Below are 27,602 nucleotides of genomic sequence, written 5' to 3'. Positions count from 1 at the left end.
CGTGCAAACCAGGCATCATAACAGCATCTGAGGGCGTTGGCACACTTAAAATAACAAAGACTAACCCTTCCTTTTGTGGTTTTTTCTCCCCCCTTTTTTAATAGCACAACCACAAAGATTAACCTACAGTCTAGATATGTGAATCGATGTGCTATAAGTTGAGAGAGAAAGACGTGATATTGAGTTGTACAGATGGCGATTGACGTGGAAGGTTAATCCTGGTATTAGAGAGAAGATAAAAAAAAAAAAGCTCTATGAATACAGATCTGAATGTATGTCATTTGGTATGTGAGAGGGAGACAAATAAAACTTTCATTTTGTAACTTTTAATTTCTTCCTTATTCTCAGCACTGCATGTGTCAGAAAGAAACTAGAGAGCAGCACTTTTGTTGTTGGCTAGTAACGGTGTTACATTACAGAAAAACTAATAAAGAACACGTGCAAAAATATGAATAGCCCTTAATCCATCTTTCACAAATTTAATGACTTTAAAAACAACAACTGGGTGCTGTTTCTTCAGGATTTTCTCTAATCTACGCAGGGTTAAAATTCTAAAAATGTATATGCGCATACATTGCATCCATAGCCAACAAATTACAGATTGCTGTCCATAGGCTTGTTCAGATGGTTTTGTTGCCTTCAGTTCACAAAGCAGTAAATCATTATTAAAATCGCTTGGATTGTGGTTTAGTGCAAGCCGCTACTCTCCTAAGGGTGATGTTGATGCATTAAGACTTGATTTAATAAACCCGTTTGGGAGGATAAACTGTGCAGAGTTCCTACAGAGCACAAATATTTAACTGCAGCAAACACTCAGTGGTAATACAGCACCACCCAGTGCCACTTTTCACTAATGACCCAGGATTTACAAGATGCATGTGACAGCGTACAAGTCCTGCTCACCTCTATGGGTGGCCGATGAGACCTTTGCTCAGGTTGACCTGGAGATGACGTTTCACAAACACAAAAATGATCACAGCCAAAAATCAACTTTTCTGCACACACTGCAGATGCTGATACACCTCTGAGTTTTATCAGTCAGCCACCTCTGTGTGTGTGTGTGTGTGTGTGTGTGTGTGTGTGTGTACGTACGGGGATGTTATGAAGGATGTGAAACCTCTTGGCTTTCATGCAGTCATACACTGCTCATTTACACATCTTGGTTTCCAGCCAGCAGACAGTTCACATGACAGTAAAAACCCAGTCCAGACTAAAGCAGATAAGTTAACAGGCTGATAAAGGCCTGCTCGTTGGCCTGGGGTTACTGGAAGTACTGCCCCTTTAACCAGCTCTCCTCCCCGTCAGTCCCACACGCGTACTGTTGCTCTCTTCCCCATTTCGCTGCTTTGTTTTCATTGTCGCTCTTCCGATCATGGCTGCTCATTCTACCGAAGAGCCATTCCCCTTCCACGGGCTGCTCCCCAAAAAAGAAACCGGCGCTGCCTCTTACCTCACCCGGTTCCCCGAGTATGACGGCCGAGGGGTGCTCATCGCCATCCTCGACACCGGCGTGGATCCCGGGGCCCCCGGCATGCAGGTAGATCTGACCGGCTGCCTCGTGTTAAGCTACGACCTAGTTGGCGGAAGCTAGCGAAGCTAAAGGGCCGACTCATTCACTTCATTGGTATACAACGGCAGCGGCTAGCTATCTAGCTAGATACTTAGCATATGTGGATACACCAGTAGGTAACTTAACGCCACAATGACAACCATATCAAGGCAAAGCAGCTAGTAGTGTGTGTTTACCCCTGCTGTCAGAGTGTATTTCCGTGCTAATCTGGCGTACAGTTAGCCAGTAAGTTAAAATGTGTGCTAGCATGACAGCCTGGAAGCTAGCCGCTGAATTATTTTCGTGGGTTTTTTTGGGGTTTTTTTTTTACCCCTCTTTATTCCAGTGTTTACACTATTAGATTTACACGCTGACTGGATGTAGCTAGCTTAATAGTAGCAAGGCAGAGTAAATTAAGCGTATTTGGCGTTTTGATAAGTGATCCGTAAACTCTGAAACTTTATCCAAACTGCCAAGTCACAACGTAAGAAAATAAGCCGACCAACACAGTGTTAAACACTACATGTTAGTCTAAACCTGCCAGTGCACATGTGTAAGTCTAGCTGGGTAGCTTTCATAATACATTGAGCTTATTTTCTGTTCTCTTGCTTCAGTCATGCTTGAGGGGCTGAGACTGAAACTGACTGCTTCTCTGGTAGTAAACAAATCCTCATGTTAAAAAACACGTTGAGCTTTTTCAGGTATCATTTTACCGGCTGAGTTACTTAGCTGATTTATGGATGACGATTCATTTAGTTTGCTGTCCACACACCCCTCCCCATTCAATGTAAGATACCAGTTATGATTTGCACCTTTTTCTGTCTGCATTCTAGTGGATTGCTGATTTCTTACAAATTTTTTTTGTTCTCTTAGGTTACAACTGAGGGGAAGCCAAAGATTGTTGACATCATTGATACGACAGGCAGTGGTGATGTGAACATGACCACTGTGGTGGAGCCTAAAGATGGGACAATCACCGGCCTCTCTGGCAGAACACTCAAGGTCAGTATATAAACACCTCAACGTACACAAACATTAAAAACATTCCTTTATAGGCGCTCTTTTACATCTGTTTCACACTGCATATTTTTTTTAACATCGTTCAGATCCTTCCTGCTTGGGTCAATCCATCAGGGAAGTATCGCATTGGAGTTAAAAATGGCTACGAGTTCTTCCCCAAGGCTCTGAAAGAAAGAGTACAGGTAGGAAGAGGTGACATTATTACTTCATTTTGTCTGACACAGTGTTGAGCACAAAGCCCAGTACGCCTGACACGTGGACAATTAAGCTTGGACATGATAGCAACTGTTCAAAAGACTCATGGCATTGGAGCTTCTGGCCACCTGAGTCACAGACAGGCATTTTTTCCTGATGTTTCAACACTTCAGTCAGCTTTAGCGATAACACAGAAAAACTTGCTGAATTGTCCTCTTCCCTCTCATAGAAAATCCATCTGAAATCAGTGAACTGATAGGATTTCTGACCTTTATTCTGAATTGATTATCCATACTTGGAAAGTTTTGTAAAGAGTTTATAGCTTTTTTTCATATAATACACCCACCTGATGAATGAATGATGGGAAAAACATAATTGAAGTGTCCCTGTTGACAGCTCCTAAGCTCAGATTATTTCCTGAGTTGTATGTTAGACTGTGTGTTGTGTTGGAGAGTTATTGGATTTTTTTTTTTGTGGTTTTTGACTACTAGAAAGAGCGAAAGGAGAAGATGTGGGATCCGCCACACAGAGCAGCACTCGCTGAGGTTTGCCGCAAGACGGAAGAGTTTGACCTCGCTCATCCAAACCCCTCACAGGTCAGACCTGCTCCCTTGAGGTCATTTGAGAGAGAAAAAGGCAACGTTTATGTTAGAAAATATGTACATTTATAAATTCATAGAGCGACTTGGAGAAGAGAAAGTGAGAATGGCACAAATAATACATTTAAAGAAGTGGGATTGTGGGCTGATTATTGAACAAGAATGGTGATAAACAATTTTGAAAGATCAAATTCGGAAGTGACAAAGAAAATGGAGCAGCAAGAATAGCTGCTATCACCAAGAGGAATAAGGAGGGAATGTGAGAGGATCTAACGTATTGGGCTTCATTTCTTGCCTTTTCCAAGTGTAGTTAGGCACCCTTTACTAGCATGGGATGCCTCGACTGTATCTCTCATCTTTCAGTCTCTCCACAGATTGAGAAGTTGCAGAAAGAAGAGTTGCAGTGTCAGTCAGAGCTCCTGGCATCGCTAGAAAAGAAGTACAGTGATCCTGGGCCTGTATATGACTGTGTGCTTTGGCACGATGGCGTCACATGGAAGTACGGCCACCTTTAATTTTCTTTCCCCTTCTGTATCCTTACAGTTTTTTGTTGTTGTTGTTTTTTTTTTTTTTACCCTTTCTTTTCACAACCTTCCCTTGTTTACCAGTAATCTATTTGTGATTTGTTCCCTTTAGGGCTGTAGTTGACACTTCAGAGTGCGGAGAGCTGTCCCAGTGCACTGTGCTGAGCTCATACAGAGAGTCACATGAGTATGCCACGTTAGGAACTGTCGAGATGCTTAACTATTCTGTTAATATTTATGATGACGGCAACACGCTCTGCATAGTCACCAGCGGAGGTGAGCCATCCCAGCGCATTAGATTCCTAATATGCCTAATAGTCGGGTATTCACACATGATCTAATGCTGCTTGTGCGCTCCTAAAGGGGCTCACGGGACACATGTGGCAAGCATCGCAGCAGGCTACTTCCCAGAGGAGCCCGAACGTAATGGTGTGGCCCCGGGTGCCCAAATCCTGGCTCTGAAGATTGGAGACACCCGCCTCAGCACCATGGAAACAGGCACAGGGCTCATCCGCGCGGTATATTCCTCAAAGTCCTGAGAATATAGATTTAAAGAAAATATCTGTATATGTTTGCACCATTTTATTCTTTATTTGTCTGTCATTTAAAGATGATTGAAGTAATCAACTACAAGTGTGACCTGGTTAACTACAGTTATGGGGAGGCCACACACTGGCCCAATTCAGGGTAAGTACATGGAGAGCAGGCGCTGCCTCTGTAGCTCGTCGTTGCTTACTGTTACTCATTTGTCGCTGTCTTTTTGTCCTTCAGGAGGATTTGTGAGGTGATCACTGAAGCTGTGCAGAAACACAACGTGATCTTTGTGTCAAGCGCGGGAAATAACGGCCCCTGCCTCACTACAGTCGGCTGCCCAGGAGGAACCACCAGCAGTGTTATAGGTACACGCTCGGATGAAACCAGTGCTTCTCAAACTGTTAAGCCTGCAGTGGGTCCTGGACCACGGATTGATAACCTCTGGATCAAAACATCTGTCCAGCCATGCTTGGTTTCATTTTTGCTTTGTTCATTCTGCAGGAGTTGGCGCATACGTGACGCCAGACATGATGGTGGCAGAATACTCCCTGAGGGAGAAGCTGCCTCCGAACCAGTACACCTGGTCATCGAGGGGTCCCAGTACCGACGGGGCCCTGGGGGTCAGCATCAGCGCCCCTGGCGGTGCCATTGCATCCGTGCCCAACTGGACCCTTCGTGGTACCCAGCTGATGAACGGCACATCCATGTCATCACCTAACGCTTGTGGCGGCATCGCACTAGTCCTCTCAGGTGGGTCTAGTGAGATGTGATAATTCAGCCTGCTGTGTGTAGAGAAATGTGTGTGAATTCAAAGCTGATGCTGGTGTTTGCTGTTTTGTGAAAAAGGATTGAAACAGAACGGGATCCATCCCTCAGCTCCTGCTGTGAGAAGAGCGCTGGAAAACACTGCTCTGAAGGTTGATGACATCGAGGTGTTTGCACAGGGCCATGGAATAATCCAGGTACTGTGATTGTAAGACTTTCAACCTGATATTCTGCCATTTCTTTCCCTGATAGATGTTAAACAAATGTATCGTTTTGTCTTCCTCTCAGGTGGAAAAGGCGTTAGACTACCTCACTCAGCACGCCTCTTTACCCACAAGCCACCTAGGCTTCTCGGTAAGTGTGGGAACACAGAGAGGCATCTACCTCAGGGACCCAGCCCACGTTCTTGGACCCACTGATCACGGAGTTGGAATTGAGCCCATCTTTCCAGAGAACACAGGTACTTTCATACATCATGTTTTTATTTATTTATTTTTTTGTTCTTTTTTTTTTTTTTTTAAGAATGTAGCTATCTTCTTCTTCCATCACAGGAAACTCTGAGCGAATCAACCTGCAGCTTCACTTGGCGCTCACGTGCGCTGCCCCGTGGGTCCAGTGCCCCTCCCACCTCGAGCTCATGAACCAGTGTCGTCACATTAACGTCCGCATCGACCCCGTTGGACTGAGAGAGGGAGTCCACTACACAGAGGTGGGCACCACGTGAAGGAGAGAATGAGTCAAAAAATCGAGCTCATGTGTCTGTGTGCACTTACGTTCACTTTGAATTTGTCTTTCAGGTGTGTGGGTATGATACAGCAGCTTCTACCTGTGGGCCACTATTCAGAGTTCCAATCACAGTTGTTATCCCTGCCAAGTAAGTCAGTACATGCTTGCCCCCCGCTCTGCATAAGAGGTTTGTGTGTTTCTCTGTCTGATGGATCTTCTCTCTTCCTACAGAGTAATAGACAGTCGTAGTCATGAGGTGTGTTTCACAGACGTCCACTTTAGACCGGGCCAGATCAGACGCCACTTCATTACTGTTCCTCAGGGAGCCTCCTGGGCAGGTTGGTGTCTCTCTGTTTTCCACTGACACTGTGCTAACGCTGGGCCTGATCTGCCTCCCTTTAGAGAACTGGCCCACATTAGCCAAACCCTAAGTAGCAGAAGTTGGACTAATTTCCATGGGGAAGCATCATTGCTTGGTCTTGCGGGATCACTCCTATAGTTGGTTCCAAATTTGTGCACAGCAATTTAGTGGTGCCTTGCAGGTACCAGCTTTTTTTTTTTTTTTTTTGTGCCCAGTACCATTCTATGAACGTTTCTATCATATCTATACGGTCACAGTGATGGAAGCTAATATTAAAGATGGTGAAGGTTAAAAAAATGAGATTGGGTTTGGAAATATAGTGTACACCAGTCACTCAACTACAGGGAGTGCAGAATTATTAGGCAAGTTGTATTTTTGAGGAATAATTTTATTATTGAACAACAACCATGTTCTCAATGAACCCAAAAAACTCATTAATATCAAAGCTGAATGTTTTTGGAAGTAGTTTTTAGTTTGTTTTTAGTTTTAGCTATTTTAGGGGGATATCTGTGTGTGCAGGTGACTATTACTGTGCATAATTATTAGGCAACTAAACAAAAAACAAATATATACCCATTTCAATTATTTATTTTTACCAGTGAAACCAATATAACATCTCCGCATTCACAAATATACATTTCTGACATTCAAAAACAAAACAAAAACAAATCAGCGACCAATATAGCCACCTTTCTTTGCAAGGACACTCAAAAGCCTGCCATCCATGGATTCTGTCAGTGTTTTGATCTGTTCACCATCAACATTACGTGCAGCAGCAACCACAGCCTCCCAGACACTGTTCAGAGAGGTGTACTGTTTTCCCTCCTTGTAAATCTCATATTTGATGATGGACCACAGGTTCTCAATGGGGTTCGGATCAGGTGAACAAGGAGGCCATGTCATTAGTTTTTCTTCTTTTATACCCTTTCTTGCCAGCCACGCTGTGGAGTACTTGGACGCGTGTGATGGAGCATTGTCCTGCATGGAAATCATGTTTTTCTTGAAGGATGCAGACTTCTTCCTGTACCACTGCTTGAAGAAGGTGTCTTCCAGAAACTGGCAGTAGGACTGGGAGTTGAGCTTGACTCCATCCTCAACCCGAAAAGGCCCCACAAGCTCATCTTTGATGATACCAGCCCAAACCAGTACTCCACCTCCACCTTGCTGGCGTCTGAGTCGGACTGGAGCTCTCTGCCCTTTACCAATCCAGCCACGGGCCCATCCATCTGGCCCATCAAGACTCACTCTCATTTCATCAGTCCATAAAACCTTAGAAAAACCAGTCTTGAGATATTTCTTTGCCCAGTCTTGACGTTTCAGCTTGTGTGTCTTGTTCAGTGGTGGTCGTCTTTCAGCCTTTCTTACCTTGGCCATGTGTCTGAGTACTGCACACCTTGTGCTTTTGGGCACTCCAGTGATGTTGCAGCTCTGAAATATGGCCAAACTGGTGGCAAGTGGCATCTTGGCAGCTGCACGCTTGACTTTTCTCAGTTCATGGGCAGTTATTTTGCGCCTTGGTTTTTCCACACGCTTCTTGCGACCCTGTTGACTATTTTGAATGAAACGCTTGATTGTTCGATGATCACGCTTCAGAAGCTTTGCAATTTTGAGACTGCTGCATCCCTCTGCAAGATATCTCACTATTTTTGACTTTTCTGAGCCTGTCAAGTCCTTCTTTTGACCCATTTTGTCAAAGGAAAGGACGTTGCCTAATAATTATGCACACCTGATATAGGGTGTTGATGTCATTAGACCACACCCCTTCTCATTACAGAGATGCACATCACCTAATATGCTTAATTGGTAGTAGGCTTTCGAGCCTATACAGCTTGGAGTAAGACAACATGCATGAAGAGGATGATGTGGACAAAATACCCATTTGCCTAATAATTCTGCACTCCCTGTATTCATATCATTGAATTCAGGCGTTCCAGCCGCTTCCATGATCACAGGTGTGTAAAATCAAACACCAAGCCATGAAGGCTACTTTTACAAACAGTTATGATAGAATGAGTCGCTCTCAGGAGCTCAGTGAATTCCAGCAAGGTATGTGATAGAATGTCACCTGTGCAACAAGCCAGGCGGGAAATTTCCTCACTGTTACATATTGCACAGTCAACTGTTAATTATAGCTTAGATCCAGTGAAAAGATCTCGTAATGCTTCAGTTACTGAGTCAGCAGAGCATTGGTGACTTTTATGCACTGTGAGCCTCAGCTGTTGGTGACTGCTCTCTATAACTTTAAGCGGTCTGCCACTTCATGGCTGAGTTGGTGCGTTTCCTAAATGCTTTTACTTTGCAGCAGTACCACTCTTTGCTGACTCTGTAAAATCTAGGATGGAAGAAATTTCTGACTTGGTGCCGTGGGCCCATCCTATTACAGCACCACAGTCGAATTCAGTGAGCTCTTTAGAATGACTCATTCTTTCACAAATGTTTATAGAGGCAGACTGCATGGCTGGCTGTTTGATATTGTTTTATATATCTGTGGCAAAGGGAGTGAAAGCACCGCAACAATTAGGTGTGTAGCCCAACATGTTTGACCATATAGTGGATATCTTGATTGCGCACGCCTCAGAATAATTGAAGAATCTGATTCTTCTTGTTCTTGTTCTTCTTGTTTTTGTTCCTCTTCTTTGTTCTTCTTGTTCTTGTTCTTCTTCTTGTTCTTGCTCTTCTTCTTGTTCTTGCTCTTCTTCTTGTTCTTGCTCTTCTTCTTGTTCTTGCTCTTCTTCTTGTTCTTGCTCTTCTTCTTGTTCTTGCTCTTCTTCTTCTTCTTGCTCTTCTTCTTCTTCTTGCTCTTCTTCTTCTGCTGCTGCTGCTTCTTCGGCTGTATCCCAATTCAGGGTCTGCAGCCTTAAAGTACGCAGCATCAACGATCCTCAATGGCCACGTACTTAAAGACCGCTAAGGCCGGAAGTGGGAGGCTTGTGAAATGGGATGGTCTAGCCTCCGTTGCGCTGCGCAGGTTGCCTAGCAACCATGATACTAATAGCTGGATACGTTTCATACAGCATTGTCTGACAGAAATGAAGGAGAAAATCTTTTGTTTGTTTGTTTGTTTGTTTGTTTGTTTGTTTGTTTGTTTCTACATGAGCTTTGATCATTCTCTGATTAAGATCAGCTATTGAACGGCGTATATTTTAAAGTAAAGGCTTTAAGACCAAGTTAGTACAAACGTCACTAATGTCACATAACTTTGCCGACATGTGGCCAACAGTAATGTTTTAATGTTCTTCATTATTAAACATTTGCACATAAATAAGTGACATAATATTCAGTACTTACTTAAAGTTTACTCTTCGGGCGCCCCTTATCCGCCGTTTTTTTTCCCGGCAAAATTATCCACACCACCGCCGCGCTATGCATTCTGGGATATGTTGGGCCACGAAGTCTACACCGCCACGTCCTTAAAATTCAGGGAAATGAAGGACGCATTTGAGGACCGCATTTCGAGCAGTCTTCGAATTGGGACAGCCTTCGTCGCATCGCTGTGACGTAATCGGCCTTAAAATGCGGCCTTTAAGGCTGCAGACCCTGAATTGGGATACAGCCTTCTTCTGCTGCTGCTTCTTCTTCTTCTTCTGCTTCTTCTTCTGTTTTTTTAACCTCTGTTCTTGTCTCTCTCTTGCAGAGGTCACACTGACGTCTCATTCGGGAGACGTCTCGTCAAAGTTTGTTCTCCATGCAGTGCACCTGGTCAAACAGAAAGCCTACAGAGCAAATGAGTTCTACAAGTTCTCGTCACTATTGGAGAGAGGCTCACTAACTGAGGCTTTCCCTGTTCTGGTGTGTATATTTATATTCTCTTGGCTTGGATTCAACATGTAAATTATGATGTGGAAAAACAAAACAGTGTGGATAAGCACTGTGCTTTATAATCTCTTCTCCAGTCAGGTAAAGTGGTAGAGTTCTGCATTGCACGCTGGTGGGCGAGCCTGGGTGACGTCACGGTGGACTACACCATCGCCTTCCATGGGCTCAACACGTCTCCGTCACCCCTGCACATAGTAAGAACAAAGAGAACAGCAACAGCAGGAATTAAGACGCTGCTCAGACCGTATCGGTTCTCTTCTGTCTCTTTTCTGACTCTGGTTTGTGACTGCGCAGCATGCCTCGGAGGGAGTGACGAGTTTCGAAGTGTTTTCACCACTGAGATACGAAGAAGTGTCTCCAACTATCACCCTCAAGTCGTGGGTTCAGCCTCTGAGGTGAGTGTAGGTGTGCACAATTTGGTTCTAACTTTAGTTGTAGCTCCTTTATTGAGCCCATTGTCTGTTTTGTAGGCCCTTAAGTTCAAAGATAAAAGCGTTGGGGATGAGGGATGTTCTGCCTGATAACAGACAACTCTATGAGATCGTGCTCACCTACAGCTTTCACCAGGTAAAACCACCTGCACAACATATGAAGAGGAAAACGTAGCTTTTTTTTTTTTTTTTTTTGGCCATGTGTGTATAATCTTCTCCTGCTTGTTTTCAGCCCAAGAGTGGAGAAGTTACACCCAGCTGCCCAATGCTGTGTGAGCTGCTGTACGAGTCAGAGTTTGATAGTCAGCTCTGGATGCTGTTTGACCAGAACAAGAGACTGCTGGGCTCTGGTGACGCCTATCCACACCAGGTACACATGAAGACCATGCCACAAGGAATGCCTGTACACGCATTTCTGAACCGTTCCTTCATACCTGCAGGTTGTACCTGCTTTATGATGATGGGAAAGTGGATTTTAAAAAAAGAAATGTTTTATTTTTACAGTATTCTTTAAAGCTGGAAAAGGGAGACTACACTATCCGGCTGCAGGTCCGCCACGAGCAGTCCAGTGAGCTGGAGCGACTTAAGGATCTGCCGTTCGTGGTTTCTCACCGTCTCTCCACCACCCTCAGCCTGGATGTCTACGAGACACATCGCGCTGCCCTCATGGCCAAGAAGAAGGTGAATTCTGTCACCTTGTCCCCGGGTGCCACACAGCCTTTCTACGTCACAGGCCTGCCAGATGACAAGTGAGTCAAACCCACCAAGGGGCCAGACATATTTAGTCTGCATATCCATGCTCCAAAACTCTTTATTTCCTGTGGCCTTGCACCGCAGCACCATTTTTGGTCTCTAAATAGATTTGGTTGCTCTTTACACGCAACATTTCATTTCATCCACTTCAATTACCACAGATACTCTCTGTGGTATGCAGCTGCAAGCTCGTTGGCTAATGACTGACTCGTCAGTGAGCATGTGGTGTCACAGTCAGACCAGGTTTTTGTAACCATGATGATGATCATTATCTCTAGACTTCAAAACAGGACCACAAACCAGTGTGAAAATACTTCACCTTTAAAATATGTGAGTCTTTATTTATAATTCTGAATTTATTCTCTTTCTTCCTTTACTTTGTTTACAGGATCCCGAAGGGAACGAGTCCAGGATGCTACCTTTCAGGCTCTCTCGTCGTGCCCAAGAGCGAGTATGGCAAGAAAGCTGTGAGTAGCTTTGTTCTTTGTAAACTTCGATACTTCAAAGAAATATGTGGTCCTGCTCATCAGGACCCAAAGTCGTGCTGGATTTCACATTTCCTGCCAAGCATTCACTTAGATGCATTTAATGTGAAGCCGGCAGGACTCGCAGTCCTGAGGATCAGAAAACACCGGTGCTCGATTGCTCCCCTCCACGCACAAACCTGTTGAAGTTGAAGCCTGATATATTTTTTTTCTCATTCATTTGGCTTCTGTTTCAATCCAGAATCAATCTAATGTGGTAAATGCGGCTCTCTCACACATTGAATACAGCTGAGTCCGATTGTTTGGAAAATTTGGAAGAATTTTAGTTGGAAAAGACAAAGATTTTTTTCCCAACTAAATTAATGTGAGGGGGATTTGCTACTTACCACTGGGCCTGGGGGCTGTTTGCAATAACCCTGCCAAAATTTGCTCTACAATTGTTTTGTTTTGTGTGCAGAGCCTGTTCTCTTGGTTTTTCTTAGTTTGCAAGCACTCACTTTAACTTCCCTAAAGACGCTTCGTGAATCAACTCTTAATGTCTTTCTTTCCCTTTTTTTAAATTTTTTTTTATTTTAAGCTTGTGTGTGTTCGTGGCTTTACTTGGTGGCTGCGGCGCAAAAGACTTCAGTTTGAACTCTAGCAGCCATTTACAGATCAGTGTTTTCCACTTATACTTATATAATTATCAGAACCTATATAGTTCTGATAATGCACTGATTGCATTCAGTTTTCCCTGCTGCAGGAATAAAGGAAATAAGTAGATCAAATGTGTTTAGATTTAAATCTAAGACCACACGTTTAGTGAGCAACAGGTAGGTGTGCGGACTCTCCGAGTCTGCCAGTGAGGATGAAATAAAGAGAGAATCCTTTTTTCTGGTGTGCTTGTGTTGTCTCTTCCTTACTGTGTGTTATTCTGACCACCAGGGGCAGGCCTCAGCAAAACGACAAGGGAAGTTTAAAAAGGTACTGGATGAGCTAGAAACACTGTACAACAGAGCGTCCACTGCTCTCCTACCATCTGGAAATGGCTTACTCTTTGCCTTAAGCTAGGATTTGTTACTTCTGCTTTATCATTTCAAAGCATGTCAGTATTTCTGTTCTTTGATGAATTGTTCGACAGAGTAGTTAGTTTTCTGGTGGTCAATACAATTATCTTTTTAGTTATAATTGAAACTTTTATAACTGGGTATTTTTTCCTTAATTTAAAAATCAGTGAAACGGGAGGATTTTGGTGCTTTAAGTTAGCAGAGGGTGAGAATTTGGGATATGATGATGGATTATGTTGAAGGTTGAATGACTTTATTTCGACTGAGCTGGTTTGTTTGTTTGTTTGTTTGTTTTGTGCGCGTGTGTGTGTGTGTGTGTGTGTGTGTGTGTGTGTGTGTGTGTGTGTGTGTGTGTGTGTACATTTATGCAGGATGTCGTTCCCGTCTTCTACCACTTAATTCCTGCTCCCAACAAAACAAAGAATGGAGGGAAGGAGAAGGACAAGGAAGGAGAGAAGGAGAAGGACGTTAAGGATGAGTTTGCAGAAGCTATGAGGGATCTGAAGATTCAGTGGATGACCAAGTGTGTGCACTTTCTCATCTCTTATGTCCGCCAACGCTTCAACTCGGCTTCATTTCTCGCTCATCCGTGTGTCACCTTTTACCGTTCAGGTTAGATTCCAGCGCTGTTTATGACGAACTGATGGAAAACTACGCCGACTACCTGGCACTGCATGTGCAAAGGCTCCACCAGCTGGACTCGGAAAAGGTGAAAGAGGAACGGGGAATGTGCCAGGAGTCGTGGGACGGAGTTTAAACTGTGCGACCTTGTTGACTCACAGTCATTTTTTTCTTTTGTTTACGTTTAAGGAGCGTGTGAAACGCCTCAAGGAGGTGGTGTCAGCAGCAGACCTCGTCATCTCCCGCATCGACCAGACAGCCTTGGCTGTTTACCTCACCATGAAGACGGACCCACGGCCGGACGCCGCTTCTATCAAGAGGTATGTTGCTCCAAGGAGCAGCGTTAACACCACAAACTAGTTTTAGTAAATATTTCAGTCTAGCTTAAGCATGAACCCCTGAGAAGGTGTTCCACACATAACAAATTTTATTAGTTTAGTTTGTTTTTGGCAGCTCAAACAAGAGCTCAACTCTTCAATCCATTGAAAACCTACTAGAAAAAAACCCTTGATGTTGTTTTGTGACCTGGCTCATATTTTTCTGCAAACTCCAGGCATTCTGTTCTATAAACAGGCATTCTTTACCTTAGTTGTACATGAAGTACATTTTAGAATTTAGGCTCCTTTATTTGTTTGTTTTTTTTTATAAAAAAAAAAAGAACAATAATAATAATAAATTTATAAAGCGCCTTTCAAGACACCCAAGGACACGTTACAATAGGATAAAACACATAATGGAAAAATGACAAACTGAAGAACAATAAAACAAAAGCACAATTAGGCTTAACGTAGCCGTGCTGCTCTTGACCTCTGGTAATATTTGTGTATCAGCGACATGGAGAAGCAGAAGTCGTCCCTGCTCGACGCTCTGTGCAGGAAGGGCTGCGCTCTTGCCGACCAGCTCCTCCTGCCCCCCTCGTCGCAGGATGGCGCCGGGGCTGTCGCCACGGGGCAGACGGTGGCTGAAGAGCCTGCAGAGGAGGCGGCCAGCAGCTCTGATGACATCCTGCAGAACATTTCCAAAGCCCTGATGGATACATTCTGGGAGGTGCAGAAGTGGGCGGAGCTAACTGAGTCCAAGGTAAGAGAAGTCAAATTGGTGTTTGTTTGTTTTGGGTTTTTTGTTTTTTTTGGGTTTTTTTTTAAGATTTGGGGTCATGGCTAAAGTTTTCTTTCTGTGTTTCTTTGCCTTGGCTGCTCAGGTGTTGATGTTTTCATATAAACACGCTCTGGTGAACAAGATGTACGGGCGGGCTTTAAAATACGCCTCAAAGATGGTGGAGGAGAAGCCCAGCAAAGAAAACATGAAGAACTCCATCCAGGTACGGCAGCAGTGACGGCCAGCACATGATGACGTCTTTTTCACTGCAGTGATTTTTAATTATTCTTTTTTTTTTTTCTGTTTCTCGTTCCTCAGCTCATGCGTCACCTCGGATGGACACACTGCGCTGCTTTCAGCGAGAACTGGCTCCCCGTCATGTACCCCGCCGACTACACGCTGTTCTAGGCAACGGCGCGCACACACCTGCATGCACGCTCGGGCAGCACAGCCACCCACGGTCCCATCACATGACAACTACGATATCATGTCCCTCAGGGTCACATGGTCTATGCATTCAACCAACCAGCTGCCTCCTCAGATTTTTTTTTTTTTTTTTTAAATGTAATTGTTGATGAACACCAAATAAATGATGACGGCGAGCGTAAGTGGAGGGATCATGCTCATCCTGAAGTTACCTTTAAACATGTTGTCGAGCAGCCTCGGCTGTTCAGCAAGAAAAACAACCAATAAATGAGTTTTTAAGAGCTCTGAACTCTCTCGAGGGTGGGCTTGATCCTGCAGCTCAGTCGTCGTCCTTTATTTTGCTGTCATCCACAGATTTTTGGAGGCGTTCACATCCACCCCATTCTCAGCTGTCTGGACTTCATTTCACATGAAAAACCTCATTGTCTGGTGTAAATACTGTAAAAAACAAAAACAAAAGGGCCACGACCCGGTTTATTAGCGAAGAAAACAAACTGACTACTCAAAGCTTGCTGTTATACTTCAGAGAGAAGACGGAGGACTCGCTGCTGCACACGTGCAGACACACGGCGCCTGATCCTTGAGTTAAAAGGGAGTCACAGACAGAGCTCAATCTCCCTTTTTTCTTTTCTTTTGATTGTCCAGCCCGCCTGGGTTAAAGCTACCATTTATTCTTGTCTGTCTCAGAACACACAACAGTTTTGAGGTGCCTTTCTTCATGTACCTTGACCTTTTCTGATGGGATGAAACACAGGTCGTAGGGGGAGGATTTGACCACAGGAGGCGCTCATCCGCTTTCACCCATCAACCTTCAGTGGTGTCGACGGATGCGTCGAAGCTCGTATCAGCAGCGCGACGAGCCGCGTGCTCGCTGCGTCACCGCCGCCTTCGACAACCACCTAAAACAGACCTCACTAACGTCACGATGCAGTCGCGGGCAGCGGTAGGATGTTCGGATCTGGTTTCATCGTAAAACTTTCACACAGTGTTAAGACGAGTTTCTGTGCAGCAGTCACGGCGTTGCACATGTACACAGTGTCATAAAATAATGTACATACACTCATAACTTACAGTATATTAAGATGCAATAGGTATATAACACAAAAATATTCTAATCGATGTGTTTTGAGTATATGCATGTCTTCTAGGATGTAAGGAAGCATAGTTTTGTGGAAGCGGATTTTCAGTTTCTATTTGAATGATTTTTAATCGCTGACGGTATCCTCTGATGTTGTTTTCATGTGTGCGTGTCTGTGAGTGAATATTATTTGTGAGGGTGTTTTTGTGTACATCGACATTTCTCCCAGCGAGACTGTAACGAAAGCCATTTAGAGGGGAGCTGAGCATAAGTTTTGTTTTTTGCTTTTGAGGACTAACACAGTGCTTTTGTCCAATTTATCTAATTTACACAGACCTTAAATTACAGCTTCTGCAAGTTGTGATTTTTGTTTTTGTTTTTTTTCTTTGAACTTAATAGGTCTGGACATTTGCCATGTGCCACATGTTTCTCTACTCAAAATAATCCAGGCGAGGTTGGTGCCTGAGTAGAGCTCAGAGTTTATGATACACAATGCTCATCTGCTGAAAAGTGCGTGTGTGAGAAGTGAGTGAGGTTTGCAGCTAATGTACATTTTATTTTCCTCTCCTCCTTACCTTGGAATGGGCGCGGCTCTGAGGCTTTGTGCATGCTTTTTCTTCATGTAGTGACGATGTGATGTGTAAATGGTCGACGCTGCCGTGTGCAAGCATAGGAAAACGGTGTAGATGGAAAAAATGCTTCTAAAAATAGACAAACCTCACAACATGCTTCTGAAAGCTGTTCAGCAAAAATTCAAAGGGTTGTATTTAAGGGTGTATCTAACATGGACAGATCTCTCTCCCCCCCCCCCCCCCCCCCCCTTTTTTTTTTTCTTTAAATCCATAAAACTTAAAGTATGATTTCTGTTTCATCACTTTAACCAAAGAACGATTTTCCACGTTAAGCTGTTTAATCATCGCTGCATGTATGAAGGCATAAACCATATCGGAGAGGAGGTGGTGGTGGTGTCACGCCCCACGTGTGAAGATGAACCCTCACCCTCCGGTGTGGATTTTGTGACTGTTTATGGTCTCATCTTTCCCTGATGTTGTTTTAAGACCTCTCTCAAGTGGAAGGTCCATGCCTACGAATGTAAAAGCAGCTGCTTTCGAGCCTCTTGTCCTCAAGGGGAGCAGAAAAATCTCTTCTGGGGGTGAATCGGTGGTCACAAATCATTCTTCTGTTTTTAGCTTCTCAGCAGCAGTCTCAGGTTTCTCTGCTGGAATCCATTTTTCTTTTTTTAAATCTTCTCTTTTCTCCTTTTTCTGGAGTTTTGGATTGTTTTTCAGACAGATGTTGCGTTCAGGGCTCTGCTATCAACAATTACACGCTGCCAATGACAGTTTCACTTTTAAAATAATTTTAAAAAGGCCTTAACGTTCACCACAGGACTTTACCGTCCACTTCATGGCACCAAACAGACGTCTCATATCCGTTGCTCTCACTCTGCTGGTGTCGAGAAAGACTTCAGAAAAGCTTCTTACGGTTGTGTTTATATTTATAGTCATAAAATCTAGTAAATGCCAATATTTTATCAAATGTTACGAGATAAGGTTGTATGCTCTTAGTATTATTTTATACCTATTCTTCCTTGATGACGTGGGAAAGACCCCGAGCTACTGTCACTATTTTGTGGTCACATGGAATAAGTCACAATCAGAAAAATGACACTGAATAAAAATATTTGGAAGAATTCACGTGTTCACTGAGCATCACTTGCACATACAGCAAAAGAGACTTAAAAACGGTACAGCTGACATGCCAAAAAAAGACATTTCATAGCTTCTTTATACTTACTGTGGAGGGCCGAGAGAGCCGAACATGAATAAAATAAATACTTAAAATTGGGGGAAAAAGTTCAATTTCAATTCACTTCATTTAAGCCATTTAATATTTTTTTCCTATTTTAATGACATTCTATTGACTAAATATTTGACTTGTTTGACATTTGTCTACTTCCAATTTTAATTAATCACAGTTCTTTAATGGTGTGTTTAATATAATTCCTTTTGGCACTTATGGCCCTCCATACCCCACAGCCCAGTGAGTCCTGTTCAGATGATTTGTTTTATCCCAAACACAGTATATTTAAGAGAAAATCTTTACATCTGAGAAGCTGCCTCTTATACTACCATCTGAGGAAAAAGATGGCTAAAAGTCATCTTAAAAGACAGTTCAAGTCTAAACAACAACAAAACCATCTGCATTAAACTGACTATTTATAGGCCTTCAAGGATAAAAAGTCTGATTTTTTTGGGGGGAAAGTGAATATGTTAGGTTGTTGGGAAGCCGATCACCCATTAAAACCAGGGTATGTAGAAGAGCATCTCTGAACACACAGCATGTCAAACCTTGAAGCAGTAGCAGAAGACCACCACTACTCCTGTTGGCTAAGAACAGGAAACTGAGGCTACTCACATGGATTCACCAAAATTGGACAACAGAAGATTGTAAAAACGTCTGGATTTCTGCTGTGATGTTTAGGGTCAAAATGAGATGTAAACAACATGAATCCTACTTTGGATCAATGGTTTAAGCTAGTGGTGTAATGGTGTGGAGGATATTTTTAACAGCACAACTTAAGTATTGACTCTTTATGACCACAGTGTACCTGTCTTCTGATGTTAACTTCTATCGGGATAATCCACAATGTCCCAAAGCTCAAATAGTTGCAGAGTGGTTGTTGTTAACATGGAACAAAATCTCTGAGACGTGTTTAAATCTATCCCATGAAGAATTAAAGCAGTTCTGACGAAAAAAAAAGTGGGTCCAACCCAGTAATAAAGTGGTAGGTAAGTGTGTATTGACTCTATTTAAGTATTAATTACAAAATATGAGTATAGAGTGTTGGGGGATGTAATATAACTCTACAAAAGTGTACAGGATGTGTGTTATCAGCATGATATAGAAAATTTTCCTATATGAAGGTTATTGTCAACCAGTGTAACACGCACCCCCGAGAAAGTGTCTAATGAGTCTAGAAAGGACTGCACCATAGAAGGCAGATGATTTTCACAACACATTTTCAGCATCCTTGAATTTGGTATCCGAACATTTGTTTAGCAAACGTCACTGCCACAGCAGATCCAAACTCACACTCATCTCCTCAGATTTTTCTTTTATCCCCCACCAACATGTATAAAACAGCAGGTAACAAATTTTAGTTCAAGCTCATAGCAGCATTAGTAAACACTGGATCATTTCAATGGATCCATTTGAGTTGCTGGCAATTCGTACACTTCAATGGCTTATCCCATGGGAGTGTCTCAGGAAATCTATCCACACCTCTTTGGCCTTTCAGTCTCTACTTGTTGCCATGAAGATCTTCATCTCTCCATCCTCGGCCAATAAGCTTGTGTTAAAGGCCTTTTTAAAGTTCTCAGTGAAAGTCAAGTCAGACTCAAACCTGACCTTGTTGGCCCAGATTAGAGTTGTTCCCGGTTTGCAGAAATGCTTCATGGTGACCAGGAGCTCATCCAGGAAGTCATGATGGTAGACCACATCGGCTGCTAGCACGTAGTCGTAGCGGTAGACCGATGATGGGTAAGTGCGCTCCAGGTCATAGCCCCATGACAAAGTTGCTACCTGGGGCGTGTATCTGCAGTGGCCCCTGGTATTCCTGCACAAATTGACCCTCAGGTTGTTCAGGACCTCTGGTAGGTCTGTGGCTGTGACCCAGCCACCTGAAAGAGAAATAACAAAACATGTAGAACCTCGCAGCTCTCTGAAAACAGCTTCATCTCTGCCTATGTACCAAGGAGTGCTGCTACGACAGACACAAGGCCGGTTCCTGCTCCGATCTCCAGGACTGCTTTATCCACGAGATTGATCTGTTCTCGATGAGTGTCCAGGTAATGACAGAGAGCCAACCCCTGAGGACATATGTACATATTTAATCTTCTCTTTATAATTAGCAAACCCTGTTCGATTTAGTTAATGTCAGCCTGTTTGACAAAGCGAAATAGACTAAAACCTCTCAAAAAGTAACACATTGACATCTACCAGACTGGAAAGGTTACAAAGCTGTTTCTAAGGCTTTAGGACTCCAGTGAGCCACAATGAGAGCCATTATCCACAAATGGAGAAAACTCGGAGCAGTGCTCAACCTTCCTAGGAGTGGCCAGCCTACCAAAATTACCCCAAGAGTGCATCAACGACTCATTCAGGAGCCCCCCACCCCCAGAACAACCGAGAGCTGCAGGCCACACTTGCCTCAGTCCAGGTCAGAGTTCTTGATTTGACAATAAGAAAGAGACTGGGCAAAGATGGCATCAATGGGAGAGCTCCAAGGAGAAATCCACTATCAACCGAAGTTTAACTTTTTACAACATTTGAATCCTGTTACCTTAAAGGTGATACAGAATTTCATAAAAGAAACATCATACCAACAGTCAAACATTCTGGTGATAGTGTGATAGTGCTTTGGAGTGTCAGGACAACTTCCTGTAACGGATAAAACCATGAATTCTGCTCTCTACCAGAAAAATCCTGAAGAAGAATGTCCAGCAATCAGTTCATGCCATAAAACACATTTCGGTTATGCAGCAGGACGATGAACTGCAAGACTCTATATCCATTACTTTTCTAAGCATCCTTTTTTGACTCCCTATATCAATTTTAAGCACTTTATATTCAAGTACAGAGTAGGATCATTCTTTCTCGATGATTCTGTCCCATATTCCTTCTGCAGCAAGCTCAAACATTCAGCCAGAGTCATTAAAAATTATTTTCAGCAACAAGAAGAACAAGGGGGACAGAGCATGTGTCTGACCCCCTTGTTCCAGCAACCAGCCTGCCAAGAACCTCAAAAATCTGTGGGCAGGGGTATCCAGAACTGGTGAGGTTGTTTTTTTGTTTTAGTGTTTACTGCAGTTGTTGAGGAGTAGAAGTACTGATGACATTTGTTTTGTATGTACCGCAAATTTCAGTGCAGCACTTCTCACAGCAGTTAATGTAAGTGATTAAAATACAAATTTCTTGCCAATATTTGAAGCACTTACATAAAAAAGTAACTAAAATTTTGACCCAATCAAATGGACTGCGTTATCTGATGAGTTCACCAAGTTTGTTGTGGAGATAATCCTTGTGAAATCTTCAGATTTCTTCACAGTTGTCACAAACACATTTCATGGATGCAAAGTCAGCTAGCTGAGCTTCTGTGTCCATCTGAGTGATGATGATGATGATGCAACGTGGTTGAAAACTTCACAAAAATATTTGATCAAAATGTCAAAGAAATACAGAAGGTCTGTGATACAAGACAGAAGCTGGTAATATTAGAGAAAATGATTGCATGCAAGCTTTCAAATCAGGGAAACAGTGCTACTCACTGCCGGCCATATCATGCCAGCATACGAGTCCAGAGCCTCTTGAATGATGATCTCCTGGCCGACATAGTTGTACACCTCTTTCCCAGCTCTGTAGAAGAAACATGGAGCCCAGGCTGGTCTCTGCTGCTTCCCTACAGATGACTGATCTGTTTGCGAATCATCTGAAAGATCTAAATGTCAGGTACTCTGATCTGATCTGAATCAAACACATAACCCACCAAGGGTTATCCTACCTTTGTCCTCCTCTTCACTTCCATTTGTCTCCTCATCTTCTTCTTCTTCTTCACTTCCCATATACATGGTTTCTTCCACAGAGGTTGTGGACAAAGTATCCATATAAAATGCTCTGCAATGTTAGACAGTTAACTGAGACATGAGTCCATGTAGGACTGTATGTTAAACAATCCTCTAAATATTGTAAGTGCCTCACATACCTTTTGCAAGCTTCAAATTTGAGAAAGATCTCAGGAGCCACCCGAATGCATCACAGAGACCTCGGACTGAGGTGTTATAGAGCATCCTCCAGGACACACCCATCATCATCACAAGGGCACGGTGATATTTTTAGAGCAGTACCCATGAGAAATAAACACAAGCAATATCCCGGAGCAGAACACACGTAGAAGCAGACTCACACGGACATGCTACAAAGACGAGCCAAAGAGGAAGCCAAAAGGAGAGAGAGAGACAGAATGATATCAGCAGGCTGAGGGTGGGGTGGGGGGGTTTGTTGTCACCGGTACTTTTTGACTTCTCAAAGCTGGAACTTTGCAAAAACCTGCACGGTCTGTAACACCATACCCAGATGTATTAGGAATTCATGTTAAACCTGTAGAAGCTGGTATTTTTCTAACTTTTAAAGTTAAGAGATAACTTTACATTAACTTGAACACCACCGTGAGTTCAAATCAGTCCACATATCGTTTATTGCGATAGTAAGTAGTCTAAAAAAAGTGGAGACACATGGGGCCAAGAGGGGAATCAAGGCCAATACATAATTTATGCTTGGCTTGAAGGCATCTTGGCAGAGAGCTCCCAAGTTTGTGTTGTTTCAATTAATGCCTGCTGTTAGGCAGTCAACAACTGTAACTCCTGCATAAGGAGGAAGAAAAAAGAGAGAGACCAGAAATAACAACATGAAACATGCCTGAATGGAGGACATCAGCATTATGTCCATTAAAAAGCTTTTAATAATTTTGTATACGCCTTTTAATTAGTAATTAAAGGGATGATCACCATGTTTCCTCAAGAGGTCAAAGCTCAAGCAGCACTTCTATTTCTTGATCGTTCACGTCTCCTGCAATCACCTGCTTTTGCAGATGAAAATGTGGTCTCGTCTATTTAAAAAAGTGACGTGTGTAACGTGGAACATGTCCATGTTGTGCCTGCTTTTCCTGCAATGCCCTCAACTGCTTCACCAGAGATGTAACAGGATCAGCCCGGCATGCAGCCCCCGAGAAAAGAAGCAAGCTTCAGTAATATAAACCTCAGTTAGACCACCCTCAGTTGCATGAAGTACCACCTCCCCACCCTCCAGTTTCACCTATCGTCCAGCTAAATCCACTCACATCCTAAAACACGAATCCATCCAGGACCTTGGGATGCTTTGACACATTAATAGAAAGCATGCAGTGGTTAAGTCATTGCCCGGTTGTGCTACCGATGCCAAGCAGCCTTATGTGGATAAAAGATGGGAGTTTTTAAGCTCGATGACAGGCACCACAAGTCCACATTAATCTTCAGCTGTTGAGTATTTGTTTTTCTTAATGGTGGCTGTGACATTTACTGACACCAGCTTAGATAGCTGCTTTGTTAAACAGATCTTCACCTCTCCTCTACCTCCGCAGCCAAACTGCGCATATGCTCTGAGCTGGCAGAAAGAAGAGGAACGACCGGACAGAAATGAGCCAAGATGTGTCGGAAGATTTGGAATCAAAAATTAGGCATCAGATTTTATAGGTCACATGAATAGAAAGTGACGGGAACCTTCCTTTTCCAAAGCAGCTAATGAGGCTCATTGGGGAGTTTCCAAAACACAAAAAAATGTGTGCCTAGTATGTACTGCCCAGTATGGTTGTGATCTTTCATTTGACCTCCTGAAGTTGTTTGCTGGTGAAAAATTACCTGCAATTCACTGTAAACTTAAAAAAATAAAAAAAATGTTTAAAGTTTAATATTTAATGTTTTTGGGTGCAGGAGAAGAACCCAGAATCACCACCACCAGCCTGATACAAGACCATGCTCCAATGCTGTTCATGCCAAATTCTCATTCTCACCATCCAGCAGAAATGCAACTCATCAAACCAGGCAACATTTTTCTTCTGTTGCCCAATTTTGGAGAGCCCCTGCAAATTGTAGACTCAGTTTCCTGTTCTTAGCTGACAGGAGTGGCACTCAGTGTGATTTTCCACTGCTTCGAGGTTTGATGTGCTGTGCATTCAGAGATGCTCTTTTGCATATGCTGGTTGTAACAAGTGGTTATTGGACTTACCTACGGGTACACACCTTGGTTTCATCTGTTCAAAGGACATCGTTCATACCCAATTTTGCAAACCTAAGCTATGTTATCATGAAGAGGCTTTCTCCTGCAGTTCTTCCAAGCATACTTCTTCAGTCTTTTTTAAATTGTACTTTCATGAACTTCAACATTAAACGTGCCAGCTGAGGCCTGTAGAACCACCTTGGCTTGTTTGCAGTCTCACACACACACAAGGTGCAGCCCCTTTCATATAGTCTTGATGAGTTCATATTTTTATTTAAATTTTCAAAGAAATAACTTTCATAGCAGCTAATTTTCAATCTAAAAAAGTTTAAAATAGAAAACATTAAAAACAAAAACAAAAAAAGGAGGTAAAGGTTGCAGTTTTCTATCATTTAATCCCAAAAATATAAAGCCTGACCTGAGGATGGTGATAGAGAACAAGTTGCATCCCCCTTCCTCATGGTCCCCAGAAGATATTTTATACAAGAACCATTAGTGTGTGTAATTTTATTAACCTTTAAACAGTCCGAGACACAGATGTGTGCTTCTCCAGTCCTTCCAGCAGTGATAAAACCTGATCGCACTGCACACATGAAGTCACATAGCAAAAGACCTCTTATTGAAAATCTCTGGGTTGTCAGAAACATTATTTCCCACATCACCAGTGCTGTGAGAAGACTGGATATGAGCAACGTGACCCTCAGAGGCTCGACTGAGCAAAAACACAAACACACACAGTAAACCCATCCAGTTCCTTCAGTGTTTAGCAGCCTCTCTGAGGTCCTTGGTCGTGCTGTCCCTCCTCCAGGCTCGGTACAGCTTGATACTCAGACTGGGAAGGTCGTACAGCTCCTCTAAGTGAAAACACTGCCGGAAGCGATCCACGAAGCTGTTCTCTGGATCCAGGCGGAAACGCATAGCCCACAAGATCTGAGTGTTTTCCTGGCACAGGTATTCAAAGGTGTCCATCAGCTCCTGTAGGTAAGGGTGGGCGTACACCACGTCAGCTGCCAGGATGTAGTCGAAGCGATGAGTGGCACATGGGAAACGCTGATCCAACTCCTGACCCCAGATCAGCTCAGTGACCTGAAAGCAGAGGTGGGTGGGTTGATTTACACACACACTTTCAATCTTTAACTCTTATGGTGATACTCCTGAATGTGACGCTTTAAAATATAAAACCCACTAGAGGGGTGTACTTGCACCGGCCCTTGGTGTTACGCGTCACATTGTACTGGAGATTCCCCAACACATCAGGTAGGTCAGTGGAGGTCACCTTAGCACCTGGAGAGACAGTAAAAGTAAAATTGAGGAATAACTATGGAGGAAGAGAAAAATAACTTAACAAGATTAAATCTAATCACTGGCTTGTGTGAGTACCTAACAGGCTGGACACGATGGTAACAAGCCCAGTTCCAGCTCCCAGTTCGATCACATTTTTGTCCAGCAGGTTGTATTTGTCTTGGTTGTTCTCCAAGAAGTGACAGAGCACCATGGCCTGTTAGAGGGAACCAAGTATATATTTTTTAAGTGACAGGGATCAAAATTATGAGCATACATCACATCTAAACTCAAGGACAATTTTTGGGCTCACTGAGGGCCAGAGCACAGCTCCATAGAGGTCTGTGGACTCTTTGATGAGGATCTCCAGACCAGAAAAGACGTATCCCTCCCAGACCTCGGGACCAGTAACAGGCGGGTGAAACTGCCGTGCCATTATGGCGCTGGCTAGTTCTGCATCCACAGCAGAACCTGCTTTGCAGGCATCTACAGAAGAGGCAGATATCATATTAACTGTGTTTATATAGAGATACTTCACAGTAAGGGAAAGCAGGATCATCAGACATGATGGACAAATTTTAGGTAAATTCTCTGATCTCATGTGTCTTTCTTCACTGGGATTACAACAGCAATTCCAAAAAAGATTAAATGCTTTGTAAAAATCCCCCAAACTCATATTGTATTCACAGTAGAACATAGAAAACATTTTAATGTTTTTTTTAGTAACATTGAACTATTCCATGAAAAATATGAGCTAATTTTGAATTTGAAAGCTACGGTACGGAGCCCCGCAAGGGACATGGGAGAAAAAAAATTACGATGCGAGATCCCAAGTTAGTTTTGCGAGATCTCACAAAAGTCCGGCTTAATTTTTTTTCTCCCATGTCCCTTGCGGGGCTCCGTACCGTACCGTAGAAAGCAGCATCACGTCTCAGAAAAGTGTGAATGGAGGCAACGAAAGGCTGGAAAAGCAAGTGGTACTAATAAGAAATAGATGGTGGGACATTTTGCGACTAATTAGGTGAATTTGCAACATGTTAGAAACTTTCTTAGAAAAGAAGTAAAGACAGGCCGATCACTGATTGGCAAGTGTGCAAATTTCAGATTAATGTTCCTAACATAAAATTGTGAGGACTTCTCATATCTCATCACCTGCAACATAATATTATCAAAAAAAAAGTCTGAAATCTGGAGAAATCTCTGTGCGCAGGGATCAAGACTGCAAAGGCAGCACTGTGCTGGACAGTACCCTCCAGGAAATGCTAGTTTTGTTAAAGGTCACCGGTTCATCTGACCATGTGTTGCAACATCCTCTTCTATGGAAATAAGGCTGCTGTGAGGTCTATTTTTTGTCATTTCCAGTGTGTTTGTTTTTTGTTGTGACTGGTCTTTGACACAAATTACTCTTAGATGTATCCGCTTTAGGCCCGTGACCTGAAATCCCATGTTACACATTACACATTTTCTAACCCATGAAATGAAAGCCAAGGGACAGAACAAAATCACTTGAATTACAATATATTTAAACCTTTCTTTTCTCCAATGACACACACACACACACACACACACACACACAAAAACATAAGCCAACTGCTCCATCTTTTATTCACTACAGAACTGTAGAAGCTCCAGCACAGGATGGCTGTTCTATGTGTGCAACACTGTGGCAGAGTGGGAGCAGAAATCCTACACTTTCATCTCACAGGCAATAATACAACAATAAGCAGAACTGCTGAAGTACTGGAGGTTTTTTTGTACTTTTAGCATCTCAGCTCATAATGCCTCTCTGATCCTGCTGCATTTGTTTGTAACTCCAGCCGGTGAGTCACATCTATTCAGAGCGTCTGACCCACAACTTCAGTTATGCAATGCTACTTTAGAGAAAAGGTCAGGGGAGCCCACCAAGCCACAATGCAAAGGTTGAGTGAGAACAGGGAGAGCTCAATTTAGAGCTGTGTGTGTGTAAATAGTAAGCAGATCTATCAGCAGAGCCACACTTCTTGCACGGTCTGATATCAGATTCATACTCGGTGCCACAATGCCAGCATTTATCATGTATTCTCTATATGTTTTTTTTAATGACTCACCTTTGTGTCTGTTTTTGGGATCATCCATGGTCTTGGGTTGCTGTGTCTCCATGACTAAGGGAAGAAACAGGACAGGAACGTCCAACGCAGGAGATCTGATAGCAGCCAAAGCAGTCCTTGGTTTATAATCAAGGCTGAAGTCTTTTGAATTTGGGTCACTGTGGATCCTGATCCCTAGGATTGTTAACGATTGCCTTCGGTGGTTTTAAGTTTCACACAAACAAAGTGTTTTCCAATTTCTTGTCCAGGACTCCCACACCGAGGCTCACTGTACCCGATATCTCAAGCTCTTTCTGGGCATGCTTAAACTCAAAGTGCATGAAGCAGTAACAGTGACTGACAGCAACAGCTGCACCGCCGGCTGCTGAACCGGAGCTGGAGAGGGAAGTGGAATA

At 43.2% G+C, this 27,602-nt stretch overlaps 3 protein-coding genes across 4 annotated transcripts; 1 reads left to right on the top strand and 2 right to left on the bottom strand.

The window, feature by feature from the left end:
- The first annotated feature begins 1,279 nt into the window (after nt 1–1,279).
- On the top strand, nt 1,280–17,720 carry tpp2 (tripeptidyl peptidase 2). 2 transcript variants are annotated; one of them, XM_004543331.4, is made up of 29 exons: nt 1,280–1,537; nt 2,423–2,551; nt 2,656–2,751; nt 3,256–3,360; nt 3,738–3,862; nt 4,000–4,163; nt 4,251–4,405; nt 4,498–4,574; nt 4,659–4,786; nt 4,923–5,171; nt 5,268–5,383; nt 5,475–5,646; nt 5,738–5,895; nt 5,984–6,060; nt 6,144–6,250; nt 9,908–10,062; nt 10,167–10,283; nt 10,384–10,484; nt 10,560–10,656; nt 10,753–10,890; nt 11,025–11,269; nt 11,662–11,740; nt 12,683–12,721; nt 13,176–13,327; nt 13,417–13,513; nt 13,615–13,745; nt 14,256–14,505; nt 14,627–14,746; nt 14,842–17,720. In XM_004543331.4, exons 1-29 carry the CDS (start codon nt 1,373–1,375, stop codon nt 14,929–14,931), a joined length of 3,834 nt encoding a protein of 1,277 aa, XP_004543388.1. In that variant the 5' UTR covers nt 1,280–1,372; the 3' UTR covers nt 14,932–17,720. The 2 variants fall into 2 exon arrangements, with proteins under 2 accessions (XP_004543388.1, XP_004543389.1); XM_004543332.4 differs by lacking the exon at nt 12,683–12,721 and having other exon boundaries at nt 1,281–1,537.
- Nucleotides 17,711–21,900, bottom strand: mettl21ca (methyltransferase 21C, AARS1 lysine a). Its single transcript, XM_004543330.5, has 5 exons — nt 21,792–21,900; nt 21,591–21,703; nt 21,358–21,518; nt 19,782–19,899; nt 17,711–19,710 (listed from the first exon to the last, which is right to left on the bottom strand). The coding sequence occupies exons 2-5, from the start codon at nt 21,691–21,693 to the stop codon at nt 19,325–19,327; spliced, it is 768 nt and encodes a 255-aa protein (XP_004543387.1). The 5' UTR covers nt 21,694–21,703; nt 21,792–21,900; the 3' UTR covers nt 17,711–19,324.
- Nucleotides 21,901–24,080: 2,180 nt separating this feature from the next.
- mettl21e (methyltransferase like 21e) lies at nt 24,081–27,526 on the bottom strand. Its single transcript, XM_004543329.3, has 5 exons — nt 27,208–27,526; nt 25,434–25,606; nt 25,220–25,337; nt 25,026–25,123; nt 24,081–24,925 (listed from the first exon to the last, which is right to left on the bottom strand). Exons 1-5 carry the CDS (start codon nt 27,257–27,259, stop codon nt 24,596–24,598), a joined length of 771 nt encoding a protein of 256 aa, XP_004543386.1. The 5' UTR covers nt 27,260–27,526; the 3' UTR covers nt 24,081–24,595.
- Nucleotides 27,527–27,602: the final 76 nt, after the last annotated feature.

This window comes from Maylandia zebra, linkage group LG1, assembly GCF_041146795.1.
Source record: "Maylandia zebra isolate NMK-2024a linkage group LG1, Mzebra_GT3a, whole genome shotgun sequence".
In the NCBI taxonomy this organism is placed as follows: Eukaryota; Metazoa; Chordata; class Actinopteri; order Cichliformes; family Cichlidae; genus Maylandia; species Maylandia zebra.
The sequence above is the reverse complement of the archived record's forward strand: the minus strand, read 5'-3'. Positions and strand labels throughout refer to the sequence as shown.

Excerpts from the sequence above, each read along its gene's own strand:
- mettl21ca (XM_004543330.5), bottom strand. The coding sequence starts at position 21,693 with ATGGATACTTTGTCCACAACCTCTGTGGAAGAAACCATGTATATGGGA. Across the intron at positions 19,900-21,357 it reads CTGGCATGATATGGCCGGCA|GGGTTGGCTCTCTGTCATTA; the intron begins GTGAGTAGCACT and ends ATATGTCCTCAG. Across the intron at positions 19,711-19,781 it reads TGTCGTAGCAGCACTCCTTG|GTGGCTGGGTCACAGCCACA; the intron begins GTACATAGGCAG and ends TTTCTCTTTCAG.
- tpp2 (XM_004543331.4), top strand. The coding sequence starts at position 1,373 with ATGGCTGCTCATTCTACCGAAGAGCCATTCCCCTTCCACGGGCTGCTC. Across the intron at positions 11,741-12,682 it reads GCGAGTATGGCAAGAAAGCT|GGGCAGGCCTCAGCAAAACG; the intron begins GTGAGTAGCTTT and ends TCTGACCACCAG. Across the intron at positions 14,506-14,626 it reads CGGAGCTAACTGAGTCCAAG|GTGTTGATGTTTTCATATAA; the intron begins GTAAGAGAAGTC and ends TTGGCTGCTCAG.
- mettl21e (XM_004543329.3), bottom strand. The coding sequence starts at position 27,259 with ATGGAGACACAGCAACCCAAGACCATGGATGATCCCAAAAACAGACAC. Across the intron at positions 25,607-27,207 it reads TCCCAAAAACAGACACAAAG|ATGCCTGCAAAGCAGGTTCT; the intron begins GTGAGTCATTAA and ends CCTCTTCTGTAG. Across the intron at positions 25,338-25,433 it reads GAGCTGTGCTCTGGCCCTCA|GCCATGGTGCTCTGTCACTT; the intron begins GTGAGCCCAAAA and ends TCCCTCTAACAG.